Genomic DNA, 13,995 nt, shown 5'->3' on the forward strand with positions numbered 1-13,995 from the left:
AGTCCCCAATCAACATTTATCGATTATGGTGGGCGTTATGGCTTGGTCACCTTCTTCGACCTCAGCATCCACCAGCCATCGAGCAGAACGCGAGCCCCTGTTATCGTTCCAGCATTCCCGTGGCCATGCTAGTCATGCTATCAAAATGGAATAAAAACCGGGTCTGGCGTTGCTTTGGCTACCCGTTGACAAAATTTGGTTGAGGTCCTGGTCCGGTGGTTCTGAACCGCCCACTCCCCCGAGCTCCTCTTTATCCGTGTTTACAAAGCGCACATTCTTAGCCGATCGTACTACAAATGGACGTCGTTTCAAGAGGCGAGAGTGCTGTCAGTGGCGCAACTGTCCTGAATCTGAGGATGATGGTTGTTTGAACGAGTTGGGTTGGCCAGCTTGGCCGTTGGAGTGGTAGATCAATTGTTGGTCGGGTTGCTCTTTTCAACAATTTGACAATTTAGGTGATCAAGACGCCTAGTCCCCGTTAATTTTTTGTTTGTTCATGTCCCTGGTTTTGGGGAGTTCTTTCCCACAATTTGATGCTCCAAGGTTACCTGGTTCCTGACGGCACGATCATCGCGACACTGAAGACACCACAGCGCAGGGCTGATCTTGAAACCGTCTGGTGCAGTCCCTCCTTGTCGGGTTTTCGATATGCGAGAGGCAGCCATATGACCTCACTTTATTGCTGACTTTGCCGAGTATCGCGCCATGTTAAACACCCATAGGCCTTAATCCGAGGACCTACCGCACCCGTGGACATGAGTGTCTGTAGGGGCGGCTTATGGACAAGGCCCGGAGGCATACCGTACAACCCCTCATGAGAGATCCAGGCACCCCAGGCACCTCAGGCACATCTGCAGTTGTGCTTTCCTGTCGGCGTGCCTGCCTGCCTCCGTTCTCTTGGCTCCTGCCTCCAGGTGAATATTCCCCGCCCTTCTCGCCCAATCCAATTGAGGAAAGGAGATCTCATGCACCATGCACCGAGTTCTCGAAATTCGGTCAAAGCTAGGGTTGTTATTGGCGCATCTCAGTTTGGAGGCAGTCCAGTTGCATAGCCCGCGGCCCAATCGCGGTTGGGGTGGAAGCCTCGCTGCATTTGAACTGCACATCGATATCCATGCTGCAGCAGGTTGCGCGGGATGGAGGGGGGCGAAACCAAAGAGGGCCTCAGAAGCGGTCGTCTCCCATCGGGGATTCAACCAATCGGACTTTTTGGCGTCGATTGGATGGTGTTGCCTTTCAAAGATGGCGAGGATAAATCCCTCTCTCCTCTCACATTTACTCTGACTACGCCCAGGTTGCCCGCAAGGACATCTCGAAAATGAAGAGAGTACCGAGGAGAGGGACGACAGAAACGGCTACTGCCTTAATGTGACGAACCTACTCCAGGATCCTATCCTGTTAGGGTTCAGCTTCGTTGAAGGTAATCTCTCGAGGATGCTTAGGTTCGGTGCAGCCAAAGGGTGCACAACAATAGACTTGTCTCAACAGTAGGCTTGCGAGCTTGTAGCGAACTGTAGTTGTGATTGCTAACTGGAGAACTCCCAGAGCTCTCCAGGACGGGTGACTATATACATGTCTGATTCTAGGGTGACCAGTGTGCTCAGTCCGTCTGAGGAGATCAGTGGGCACCGAGCTCACTGGTCTCTTTGTTCCTACTGAGCCCTCCTTCGTGCTTTGATTGGCGTGAGGTCTTAGTGATCAGTGTGCTCAGTCTGTCCAGCCTGGACTTGGCATGCTGAGCTCACTGATCACCCTGATCACTTCCCTAGCTCCCTGATTGGTTTTCCAACCGATTGGTCCGGGCGTCCTGCGCCCCGTGGTCCCACCTGTTGGCATATTCGTGACACGATGCCCCTCCTTCAGGGCTGACGTCCCGTCGGCCGTTTTTCCCAGCCATCTTCCTGAAGTAGAGCCGACAGTCCTTGTTCCGATCTGGTTAGTGATTCCCCATCTTCCTCCACCCCTTCCTCTCGCTGCGTCCGGCAGCCTAATCCTTCATCATGACTGACGGGGTGAAGAAACGAAAGCAAAAACGAAAACAAAAATCCAGCACCGCGCGCCGTCATACTCGCGCAGCGTTATCCAACATCGTTGGTACCGAAATGGTGAAGTGTACTCGTTGCAGGGAAAAGAAGCTTCCTAGCTGCAAGGTTGCCGACAATTCCGACGTTTGCGGCAACTGTCTTGCTGTGGGCAATCATTCTTGCGACGCCTTTGGTTATAGTGATTCCGCCGTCCGTCGCATTGTCGACGCGGAGCGCGATCTGGACGAGAAAGAGCGTGCTGCGACGGAGGCGATCCGTGACGCCAATCGCGCCCTTGGGGAGTTAAACGAGAGAGAGCGTGCTGCGTTGGAAGCGATTCGTGATGCTCGTTCCGACGCGAGTCGGGCCCTTATGACGGCTCTTGAGAAGGCGGACCGTTTGCGGACCCAACGCCTAGCCTTAAAACGCAAGGCCTTGGCGATGTTTGATCAAGAGGGGGAGGTTTTGGCGGAGCAGGAACGTCAGGAGGCTGTTGTCGCGCAACCATCCTTGGGTGCCGTCTCCCCTTCCCTCTTCGATTCCTCCTGGGGTTTAGAGTGCGTCTCTCTTCCTACTCTCCCTGGGTTGTTGTACTGATTGTTTTTAGTTTTTCTTCGGGCGACCCCTTCCTCGCCGGGGTTGATCTGTCCGTGGGGGTTCCTTTGGTCGATCCGGGTTCCTCCGGTGGAAATCCTCCAACTCCTCGGGGCAGTTGAAGTTTGTAGCAGGTTGCCATGAATTGTCTTCGGGTCCGAAACCTGCCCATTTGACCAAATACTCGATTCGTCCCTTTGTGATGCGTGAATCCAGGATTTCTTCGACGTCCCAGAGTTCCTCCTCGTCTTCTGCTTCGACGCCTTTGTCTAGTCGTGCGTTCTTGGGTGCTGGCTCCAGAAGCGAGACGTGGAAAACGTTGGTCCGTAGTCGCATTGTCGAGGGTAACGCGAGTGCGTAGTTATTCTCCGAAATCTTTTTGTCGATTTTGAATGGTCCGATTCTGCGGAAGTCGAGCTTTCTGCTTGGTCGCTTCGTGCGAAGATTTCGAGAAATGAGGTAAACTTTGCCCCCCTCTTCTAGGCGAGGTCCCTCGAGCCTGTTTTTGTCGTAGAACTTCTTCATCCGTGTCCTTACAAATTCTAGTTCTTCCTTGAGCATCGCATGCAGCGAGCTCATTCTGTCGGCTTTGACTGCCGCTCTGGGCACCGAAACATCGGGCCCTTGTCGCAAATCTGCTTCAAAGCCATAATTCGCGAAGAATGGCGTGACCTTCGTGGTCTCTGTGACAGTGGTGTTGTAGGCGAGTTGCGCTGTCGGCAACAGCTCGACCCAGTCGTCCTGCTGGAAGTTGACGTACACCCTCAGGTATTGTTCGACGATCTGGTTGAGTCGTTCCGTCTGTCCGTCTGTCTGTGGGTGGTAAGCTGTCGAAAGCTTACTTCTCGTGCCCAATTTTGTCATCAGAGCTTGCCAAAACTTTGATGCGAATTTCGTGTCTCTGTCCGTGATCCATTCCTCCGGCCATCCATGGACCGAGGTGACGTTGCGGTAGATCACGTCTGCGAGTTGTTCTGCCGACCATGACTCCTTGTAGGGAAGGAAGTAGCTCCATTTGGTGAGTCTATCCACCACTGTGAGGATGCTGTCGTACTTCGTTTCCGTCGCTGAGTCCTTGGATGTCGGAAGCTTGGTGATGAAGTCCATTGTCACCGAGTTCCATGGTCTTTCTGCGACTGGTAATGGTTGCAATAACCCGTATGGCTTGTGTCGCCCTGGTTTGCTTCGTCCGCAGAGATCGCATTCCGCCAGGACTTCTTCTGTCGCTTGCTTGATTCCTGGGAAGTCGTAATTCTGCTTGATCTTCGCAATTGTCTTGCTGATTCCCATGTGTCCTCCGAGTCTTGACTCGTGGATCTTCCGAATGAGTTCTTTCTGGTCGCTGGGCCTGACGTAGGCCTTGTCGTGGTACCAGAGTTTTGTTCCTTCAAGTCGCAATCCCGCGACCTTGGATTCTGGCTCTTCTTGCCATGCATCGCGCTTGTCGTCTGCGATGGTTCCTTGGAAGTTCCGTTCCAATCGTTGTTCCCTGAAGACCGCACAACATTCTACAAACGGTTGCAGAGGTCTGGCTTCGGGATCTTCCGACTGCTGCTGAAGCGCTGCGATCTCATAGTCTTCAGTCGGTTGGGAAGCGTGCCGTAGCGATCCGTCTGTCTGTTGATGTAGCAATGGTGGTGAGGCTTCGGATGTGTTGTCGTGGTGATCCGCTCTCCTACTTAAGGCGTCCGCTCGTGCGTTCTCTGAGCCTTTCTTGTAGTGGATCGTGAAGTTGAATTCGGACAGGAATTCTGCCCATCGAGTTTGTCGTCCGTTCAGCACCTTTGTGGTGGTGAAGTATCGTAAGTTCTTGTGGTCCGTGTACACCTGAACTTCGTGTGTTGTGCCGCTGAGGTATGGTCTCCATTCCTGAAATGCTTCGATGATTGCAAGAAGTTCTTTGTCGTGGATCGGGTAGTTGAGCCTTGGTCCTTCGAGTTTCTTGGAGAAGAACGCAACTGGGTGGAGCTTGCCATCCTTGTCCCTCTGTCCAAGCTGTCCTCCGATCGCGAAGTCCGAGGCGTCGGCTTCGACTTCGAACGGTGTGCTGGGGTCAGGCAGCATGAGCACCGGATCGGCGACGATCGCGTCGCGGATTCGTTGGAAAGCTTGCTCGTGCTCCTGCTTCCACTGGAATGTGGCATCCTTTTTCGTGAGTTCGTGTAGAGGTCTCGCGATGTCGCCAAAGTTTTTGATGAACATCCTGACAAAGTTGGCGAATCCGATGAATCCTCTGACTTCTGTGGCATTTGTTGGCGTGGGCCACGTCCTGACAGCCTCCAATTTCTCGGGTTCGATCTTGACCCATCCTGGGGAGATCTCGTAACCCAGAAACACTGTCTTTTTGACATGAAACTCGCTCTTGTCCTTGTTGACTGACAACTTGTGCTCGTGCAGGGCATCCAGCACCTGCCGCACGTGTTCCTTATGTTCTTCGAGTGTCTTGGAGTAGATGAGAATGTCATCCAAATAACAGACTGCGAATTTATCGAGGCAATGTCGAATTGCGTGGTCGATGGCGGCTTGAAATGTCGCTGGTGCGTTGGTTAATCCGAATGGCATGACGAGGTACTCGTAGTGCCCGTAGGGTGTTCGGAAAGCCGTCTTCCATTCATCTCCTTTCTTGATGCGGATGTGGGCGTAGGCAGTTGGAAGGTCGAGGCGAGTGTAGTATTGTGCCCCTGACAGCTGATCTCGAAGCCTCGCGATCAGTGGCAGTGGGTAGCGGTTCTTCACCGTCTCGTTGTTCAACTGTCGGTAGTCTACACACATCCTGAGCTTTCCATCCTTTTTTGGAACGAAGAGGACTGGGTAGCCTGCTGGAGATGTCGATGGTCTGATGTGTCCAATCTCGAGGTTCTTCTCGAGATAGCTCCTCAACTCTGCGTCTTGCTTCTCGTTGGTGTGGTACACCTTGAAGAACTTCAACTGGGCTCCTTCCTTGAGTTTGATCTCGTGGTCCCAAGGTCCGTGATCAGGTAGCCCTGTAAGATGCTTTGCTGTGAATGCCGGGTGCCCCTTGTAGTCGTCTGGGATCTTCCCCGTTGTTGTATTTTTTGGTGCGCCTTCATAGTACGCAAACTTGCTTCCTGACTCGATGAATGATGCTTCGAGTATCTTGATTTCTTGCGCTGGCAGCTCAATGCTTGCTGCTTCACGTCGACTGACCCATGTTTCGTGTTTGAGCTTCCCTTGCTCGTTGACTGAGACTACGGCGATGCTTTGTTTCTCCCGTGTCTGCTTTTGGTGTCGTGTGCCGCTTCTTCCGGATTCCAGAGTGCGTTCTTCTGTACTTGCTGCTTCCTGCGGTGGGCCCGTAGAGGGGGTTCGTCCTGACCCTCTGCTCATCCGTGGCTCCTGCTCTGCGCGTTCTCCCATCAAGTCGGTTGGATGCTCCCGCGGTTCTCGCGGTCGCAGATGGCCATCTCCCTTCCAACTGATGTCTGGGTCGTAGTCCTTGTGCCATGGGCGTCCGAGAATCATGTCTTTCTCTGGTCCCATGTCCACGATGTCGAATACCACTTGGGTGGTTTTTCCTACCACCTCCATGTCGAGTGGTTCTGTCTCTCGTCGTGCCCATTGTGTGTCGAATGGTCCCTTGACGATGTATTCTTTTTTCTTGATCCTCCATGGGATTCTGAGTTGATTCACAAATGTGGGCGAGATAAGATTCATCTGCGCTCCCCCATCCACCAACGCGAGGGCCTCAAATTTCCCCCACCGCGCTGTGATCCAGAGCCTGTTGTCTGGCTTGGTACTTCGTGCAGCAGCTACTTCGTATTCGTCTGCTGGGAGATCGATGTAAGACTTTTGCTTGCGCCAGTTCTTCCTGTACTGCGCAGCCTGTTTCCGTTGTTCTGGAGTTAGAGATCGTCGGGCCCCTCGGAGGGCCCTGAGCCGTTTCCCAAGCTCTCGTGGTACATCAAGGCGTCCCTATCCGCACCTTGGCTTGCGGCGTCGATCGTTTGGTGCTCCTGGAGCCATTGCATCATCTGTGGCTCCATTGGTTGTCTGTTCTCGCGCCGCTGCGTTCGCGTGGGTCGAGGTTGATTGCGTTGCGCCTGTAATCGCGCGTGCTCCTCCAATTTGGCGTCTGCGTGTACTAGGCAATCCGCCTGTTCGCAGTGACTCGTCCAGCGGGGGTCGTTGCATCCTTGCGGCCAGGCGTTCTTAGGGCTGAACCTGAGCCTGCCGTCTGGGATCATGTCTACCTTCCAGAGTAGTGCTGCGGGGGCGCTCCCGTGGTCGTAGACCCAAGTCGTGGGCGCCGGTTCGCCGCGTTCGTTTCGTGGCCTGACGGGCCAGTGGTTCGACTGGAATTTGGTCTGGAAGTGGTAGCGACATTCGTGTGCTACACACTGGAACCATGGTAGGTGGGCGTGGTCCCTTCGGTGGGGATCCATCCGCGGGTGGTCTTCCTCCATCAGTTGGAACCTCCCGTTCACCCCTCTCAGTCCTGCCGTCTCTAGGTCTGAGGTCGGTTTCCCTCTGCTGAGGTATTGATGCCGGGACCAGTAGTCGTCCCAATCCTGGGCGTCGTGCCCTTGGGTTTTCCTTTGTCTCTGTGCCTCATGATAGGCGTAGTGTGGGAAGCAGACCCTGTCCATGTGGATTTCGCCGAAGTCCGACGACGGCCCGTCCCATGGAAGGTGATCCGTTACGCCCTCCCTGTTAGTTTGTTGGACGTCGTCGTGCAGTCCTTGCACTGCTTGGACCATTCTGTCGAAAGCTTCCCCTGCCTGCTGCTGTTCTCGCGTAGTCGACAGTGCTTCGTCCCTGAGCATGTCTACTTCCGCAAGGAGGCGCTGGTGCTCGGCGTTCCTTCTTTCAAGGGTTGCTTCGAGTTCCTTCTTTTCTTCCTTGAGCTGGAATACCCTTTCTCGCAGGTCCAGGACTCGGCTTCGTAGAAAAGTTAGATTGGAGCCTGGGATCTCCGCTGTATCCCTTCTGGTGCGCCAGAGTCCGTTGTCTTCCTGGACTAGATTGAGTCCCCAATTGTCTGTGGTTATTGCGATGTGAGGCGGGGGTGCGACTTCCCCCCTCTCGTCGTGCCACAAGCAGAGCGCATACTCGTGCTCGGGGATCTGGTCGATGTCTTCCTCGGGATTTCCCTCATCCGAGTCTGTTGATTCGTCGGTTCGTTCGAGGGCTCGGTCAATGTCATCTTCGAGGTCGTCCTGAGTGTAGCTGGCCGCTGCGACCTCTCGGAATCGGACTTCCTTCTTGAGCTCGTCGATGGTGGCGGCTTCCTTTCCCGGAACAGGTCGCCATTCCTTTTTGCTGCGGCAGTCGCGCTTGAAGTGGCCCTTCTTGCCGCAATTATAGCACGTGATGCCTGATTTGTTCTTGGCGCTGTTCTTTCTTCCTGCTCCTTGGATCGCGTCGACGTCCATGGGTCCTGAGTGAGTGCCAGAGGAGGTGCTCTTGTACTGGCGTTTCTTCTTGTCGTTGGCCTTGTGGTAAGCTGCGTCCTTCTTGCCGGTGCGCTCCTGTCGTCTTTCATACTGACGGTTGTCGATGGCGATGGCGCGTGCCATGTAGGTGTCGAGCGTCAGCGTGTCACGTTCTTCCTTGATCAGCTCGTCCTTGACATCGTCCTTGAGCCCGTCGTAGAAGCGTCTCTTCAGGGCGTCTTCTCCCCACTGGACTCGGAACGCCTGTTGGCGGAATTCAGATGCGTAGACGGCTGCTGACTTTTGTTGTCGGAGCTTGATGAGTTTGGACTCTGCCTGGGATCGTTTGTCGAAGATCCCAAAGACTTGCGTGATGGCGTCTTCGAAGTTGACAAACGCCTCGAAGATCTTGTTGGTCTCTTTCTTGCGTTCGTCCTCAATACGCTCGAGATAGTCCCGCTGAGTGGGCTCAAACCACTCGAGGGCCCTACCCTCTAGGTAGGTTGCTGCAAAGAGCACTTTGTCGGCCTCTTCGCTGAATGAGTTGAACCGGAAGTAGGACCGAAGTTGCGTCAGGAACCCCTGGAGCTCGTCTCTCTTGGTGCCATCGAACTTGGGCGGCTTGGCAACCTTGAGATGGTCCTGGCCCCTTCTGGGCGACACGTCCTTGGTTCTCAGCTGGTTGACCTTGGCTGCCAAGTCGGTGAATGCAGTCTCGACCTTGGCGGCGTTGGCGGCAGTGTCAAGTTGCTTGGAGATGCCCTCGATCAGGGCCTTGACCCCCTCGAGTTCTTGCTTGAGGTCGTTGTTATCGACCTCTTCGTCGTCGGAGTCGGGCGTGGGTCTGGCCGGGTTGGACATAGTGCCGTTTGACCTTCAATCCTGAACTGTAACAGAGTTAAAGGGAGTTAGCAACGTGTGACGAACCTACTCCAGGATCCTATCCTGTTAGGGTTCAGCTTCGTTGAAGGTAATCTCTCGAGGATGCTTAGGTTCGGTGCAGCCAAAGGGTGCACAACAATAGACTTGTCTCAACAGTAGGCTTGCGAGCTTGTAGCGAACTGTAGTTGTGATTGCTAACTGGAGAACTCCCAGAGCTCTCCAGGACGGGTGACTATATACATGTCTGATTCTAGGGTGACCAGTGTGCTCAGTCCGTCTGAGGAGATCAGTGGGCACCGAGCTCACTGGTCTCTTTGTTCCTACTGAGCCCTCCTTCGTGCTTTGATTGGCGTGAGGTCTTAGTGATCAGTGTGCTCAGTCTGTCCAGCCTGGACTTGGCATGCTGAGCTCACTGATCACCCTGATCACTTCCCTAGCTCCCTGATTGGTTTTCCAACCGATTGGTCCGGGCGTCCTGCGCCCCGTGGTCCCACCTGTTGGCATATTCGTGACACTTAAAAGCGAACAAAGAGACGCGGTCAACCCTCGGCCGTGGTATCATGACAATGTCATGCTGAGACAGGCAGCATGCAGGCAGCATTTGTGCCAAGACCTTGAAGAGCCATCCTCTCTTCCAGTCATTTACGTGTAGATAATCCTCTTTTGTTCTTCATTCAAAACAATCAAGTCATTTCCCCGGCCATCCATGGTGTGCACCACCACTTCAAGGCCAACGTGTGGACTGTATACCTAGAATAGGAGCCCACCTTAACCACTTCCAGATTGGGTAGGTCCATGTAGGTACTTCGTACCACCTGAGCGTTCGAAGTAATTCCAAAACGGATCTGGATTTTACCCGCGCTCTTTCTTGAATTCTCCCCGCTACATCGAACAGCCCGATTTAATCCTCCGTCACACAGCCCTTCTCCGCCGGCAATCACGGTATCACGATGGCGTCCCAACACCACGTCAGGATTCTAGCCACGCCGCCGTCCGAAGACGCCATCCTCAATTCCCTCCTCGAAATCGTCCGCGATTACAATGCGCACTTACCGCCCGGACGCAACCCCATCGTCTTTGGGGCGTGCGAACTCAACGCGGAAATGCCTCTGCTTCTCAACCTGCCTAGCTCGCGCCTCGCGTGCAGGGAACCGCTTTCCGAATTCGAGGCCGTCAACGCCCATTTTTCAGCCCAAGTGCACGCTTTTTTCCACGCATTGTACCGCTTCGAGAATATGGCAGAAACACCATCCTGTGACAACCTAGATCTCTGCCGTCCTGACGAATACCTCCGGCCCGTCATCCGTATTCTCAACCAGTCCTTCGACATCTACCCTCGCTGCTACCACCGTCACTTCCACACCCGCCGCCTCACCATCCAGGACCCGGGGCACCTATCCACCCTCTACCGCGTCACCTCCCTACGTATCCTCTCCTACCGAACGAACAACTCGGACCCGGCCCACAGGCGCCCGATCTCCTTGCGTGTGCCCCTCGACCTTGTTACCCACCTCCGTCACGTCCACGAGCTGGACTGCCCCTGGTTAGGGGAGCGCCTTCCCATCGCCTTTAAATCCAAGGCACTGCGCAATTTTTCCCGTGTCTGGGCAGGTCCTTGGCGCGACGACCGAGTCGAGTTTGGTCGAGCTGTACGCTCTGCTATGCCCGTGTTACCGCCCTACCTCAGCAAGGTCCGTCTTTGGTTCTGGAAGCCGAATGCGTATGGGGATGGAATGGACCAAGCAGAGCAGATGCCCGATCTTGTTGGCTCGTCGCTAGCGTCATCGGCTAATGAGTTTGGCGGTAAGGACCCTGTATCTCTGGGGCTACGGGACCTGGGAAGTCGCCTGCAGGAACTGGATATCTGCGCGTTTATCACCCCTGATCTTTTTCGCTCTGATGAGGGTTTGTCAGGGGAACACATGCGGCACTTCAAAGTAGAATTCCACCCCTGCGCGCCCAACGGCCGCTGGTACTTTTCTGGCCCGAGAGGCGAGAATCCCTACGCAACAGGTTTCGCCATTACTAAAGAGCAGCACTACCCGCCCGGCCACCTGCAGGAAGACGACGACGAGACGCACAAGTTGCTGTCCGACGAGGAGGACGAGTACTGGGGTGACGAGGGTATATACAATACCCGCCAGCCTGATATGTTTCGTATAAGCCCTATCGCGGAGAATATCAACCCTCTGCTCTTGGCGTTTGCCTCATCTCTGCAACGGCAAAAGATGCCCGCCCTTGAGGATGCCGAGCTGTTTACGTGGCTTACATGGCGGCCCTCGATGGAGCGGTGGGAAGAGTATGAAGGGAGTGATGAAGTACCTCCAACTGAGGACGAGGAGGATACCGTGATGTTTCGATGGGGGGTGAAGTACGAGGCGCCTGCCGTTGATGGAGATGGAAAAGGAAAGGTGACGTGGCAGGTTGGTGAGGACTGGAGGCCGGATGACGAAACCATCAAGGCGTTTGAGGATCTTGTGGGTGGAGACGGAGAAAATATAGAGTGGCAAGGGTTTGAGTTTCTGGAAAGGAGGAACCAGGATTCGAGTGTCTATGTCTGAGGAGAAGACTCTTACGGAAGTGCAGGCAGGTCCGTTGAACAGATACAATTTAGCTCACAGCCGCCGACACCCACGAAAGAGACATTCTTTTTCCTCAATCCAACTTTGAACCCCAAAGTAAATACGAGTCAGGCTACCTATTCGAGAAACCACTAAATATGTCACCACCCACCAGCATTAGGTACCTAGGTACTCAACCCCCCTCCTTCCAGTCTACTAACTGCCCACCCCAACACAATACGCCTCCCCCAACCAATAATTCGTCACACAATCGCTACTCACCGCCGGATTCCACGCCAAAAACTGCGCCAACGTAATCCCCGCCTCACTAGCCATCGCCGTGCAGGTCAGACCGTCCGTCACCAGAGCCCATCTGTTACAGTTAGCCGGCGAGCCGGACATAGTCGGTCCGGGGGGCGTCGGCTTGGCCGACGTGGTCGTAGGTTTAGTCGTCGTCGTCGTCGTCGGGGTGGAGGTTCCGGCGACGCCGACGCAGTAGGCATCGCCGAGCCAGTAGTTGGTCAGGCAGTCGGAGCTGACAGCTGGGTTCCACAGTAGAAATTGCGCGAGGGAGATGCCCGCGGCCGAGGCGAGGTCGGTGCAGGAGAGGCCGTCGGTCACGAGGGACCATTTGTTGCAGTCGGCGGGTGAGCCGGACATGGTTGGGCCGGGCGGTGTTGGTTTGGCGGTGGTGGTGGGTTCGGGGGTTGTTGTTGGGGTGGAGGTACCGGCGACGCCGACGCAGTAGGCTTCGCCTAGCCAGTAGTTGGTCAGACAGTCGGAGCTGACAGCCGGGTTCCACAGTAGGAATTGTTCGAAAGAGATACCGGCCTGGGAGGCTAAGTCCGTGCAGGAGAGACCGTCGGTCACGAGGGACCACTTGTTGCAGTCGGCGGGCGAGCCGGTCATGGTTGGGCCAGGGGGGGTTGGCTTTGTGGAACTAGCGGTGGTCGTTGTTGTGGCGGACGCGGTGCCGTCGTCGCCCGCGATGCCGACGCAGTAGGCTTCGTCGACCCAGTAGTTAACCAAACAGTCGGAGCTTACAGCCGGGTTCCAGGCTAGGAACTGCGCGAGGGAGATGCCAGCTTGGGAGGCCAGGTCCGTGCAGAACAACCCATCCGTCACGACGATCCACTCGTTGCAGTCCGCGGGCGAGCCGGACATGGTCGGGCTGGGTGGCGTCGGAGACGTGTTGGACGGGTCGGTGGTTGCGGTTGCTGTGGTAGTTTCTGGATTGCCCTTTTGGACGTACCACGAGCCGCAGTAGCGGACGCCCTTTTGAAATGAGCACGCCGCGTCTGAGACGTTGCCGAGGCCGGGATTCCACAAGCCGAACTACTCTATGTCGACGTCGTAGGTTGCCGCGGCGAGTTCGCAGTTGCTGGCGTAGCGAGTGCCGGTCAGGTTGTACTGGTAGTCGTCTCCGGCGAAGTAGTGTACGCAGTCATCACGGGTGCCCGTGGCTTCGGGGAGGGGTGTGTACACCCGCGTGTAAGGGGACTCGGTGGCGTCGGGGCGCTCGGTGTAGGGGATTCCGGTGAAGGGCGCCGAGGGATCCAGGGTAATAGTGTCGTGGCCAGGGCGGCCAATGTAGGTGTTGATATCACCCACTGCGGCGACGCAGTAAGACTCCAAAGCGAAGAGGTTGGTGCAGTTTGCGTTGACGGCCGGGTTCAAGAAGAGGAAGTCGGGGAGGGTGATGCCAAACTTGATGGCGACGAGATTGCAATAGTCGACTTGCTGAACCGAGTACCACCGCCCACAGGGCTTTTCGGCACCTCCCGAGCCGTCTGCCGCGTCGGTGGGCGTGGGGGCCGTGGTGGTGGGAGTAAGAGGGGGCAGGCCGGCGGTGTCACTAGGGGCCACGAACTTGCGGCCGGGAGCATCGACGCAGACTTCAGAGCCGTTCATCTTGAGGAGGTTTGCACACCCGTAGCTTATAGAAGGGTTCCAAGCAATGAGTTGCGTCTCGGTGATGTTGGCCGCCGCAGCCACGGCCTCACACGTCGCATTGGTAGGGACGGTGGCGGTGGTGCACTGGTTGGTGATGCAGAGGGAAGTGCCGGCGGCGGGAAAGTTGCTGCAAAAGGCCTCCAAGTCATTGTCGGCCAGCAGCCAGTTTGTGCCAACGCCCTGGCTCTTGGATATGGTGTAGCAGTCGTCCGACGCCAGGACGGTGTAGGTTGAGCCCTCGCACACCTTGGCTGTCGGAACCGGGGCCGCAGTGAAGTAGTCGATGGTGGTTGTCACGACGGGGCGTCCCTCAATGCTGCAACTCGCCGTCATGCTTTCGTACAACGACATGCTGGCCGCGATGGGCCCGTCACCGTACGGCGATCCCTGGCGCATCCGCAGCCGCTCGGCCAAACAGGCGTCACAGTCATCAGGTTTCACCTGGTCGGTGACGTTGCTGATGTAGTTGAAAGGGCTGATGCCGGGGTCCGAGAAAGCAGCTGCCAGGGCCGCAACTGGTCCACAGTAACGCCCCTCGTCGTCCTTGAGGCAAGCATTTTGAAGGTAGTAGTGCAGCGCGCCAGGAAT

General features: G+C 55.7%; 2 protein-coding genes across 2 annotated transcripts; one reads left to right on the forward strand and one right to left on the reverse strand.

Annotated features, from left to right (window-relative positions):
* The first annotated feature begins 9,691 nt into the window (after positions 1–9,691).
* F5144DRAFT_586298 (uncharacterized protein) lies at positions 9,692–11,601 on the forward strand. The gene has a single exon (XM_066789748.1). The coding sequence runs from the start codon at positions 9,844–9,846 to the stop codon at positions 11,452–11,454; it is 1,611 nt and encodes a 536-aa protein (XP_066638945.1). The 5' UTR covers positions 9,692–9,843; the 3' UTR covers positions 11,455–11,601.
* A 69-nt stretch (positions 11,602–11,670) lies between these two features.
* Positions 11,671–13,758, reverse strand: F5144DRAFT_624114 (uncharacterized protein; the record flags this gene model as incomplete). The annotated part of the gene is made up of 2 exons (XM_066792182.1): positions 11,671–12,789; positions 12,895–13,758. 2 exons carry the CDS (start codon positions 13,756–13,758, stop codon positions 11,671–11,673), a joined length of 1,983 nt encoding a protein of 660 aa, XP_066638946.1.
* Between the last annotated feature and the right edge of the window lie 237 nt (positions 13,759–13,995).

Source organism: Chaetomium tenue (assembly GCF_020726465.1).
Source record: "Chaetomium tenue strain MPI-SDFR-AT-0079 chromosome Unknown F5144scaffold_7, whole genome shotgun sequence".
Classification (NCBI taxonomy): Eukaryota; Fungi; Ascomycota; class Sordariomycetes; order Sordariales; family Chaetomiaceae; genus Chaetomium; species Chaetomium tenue.

Excerpts from the sequence above, each read along its gene's own strand:
- F5144DRAFT_586298 (XM_066789748.1), top strand. The coding sequence starts at position 9,844 with ATGGCGTCCCAACACCACGTCAGGATTCTAGCCACGCCGCCGTCCGAA.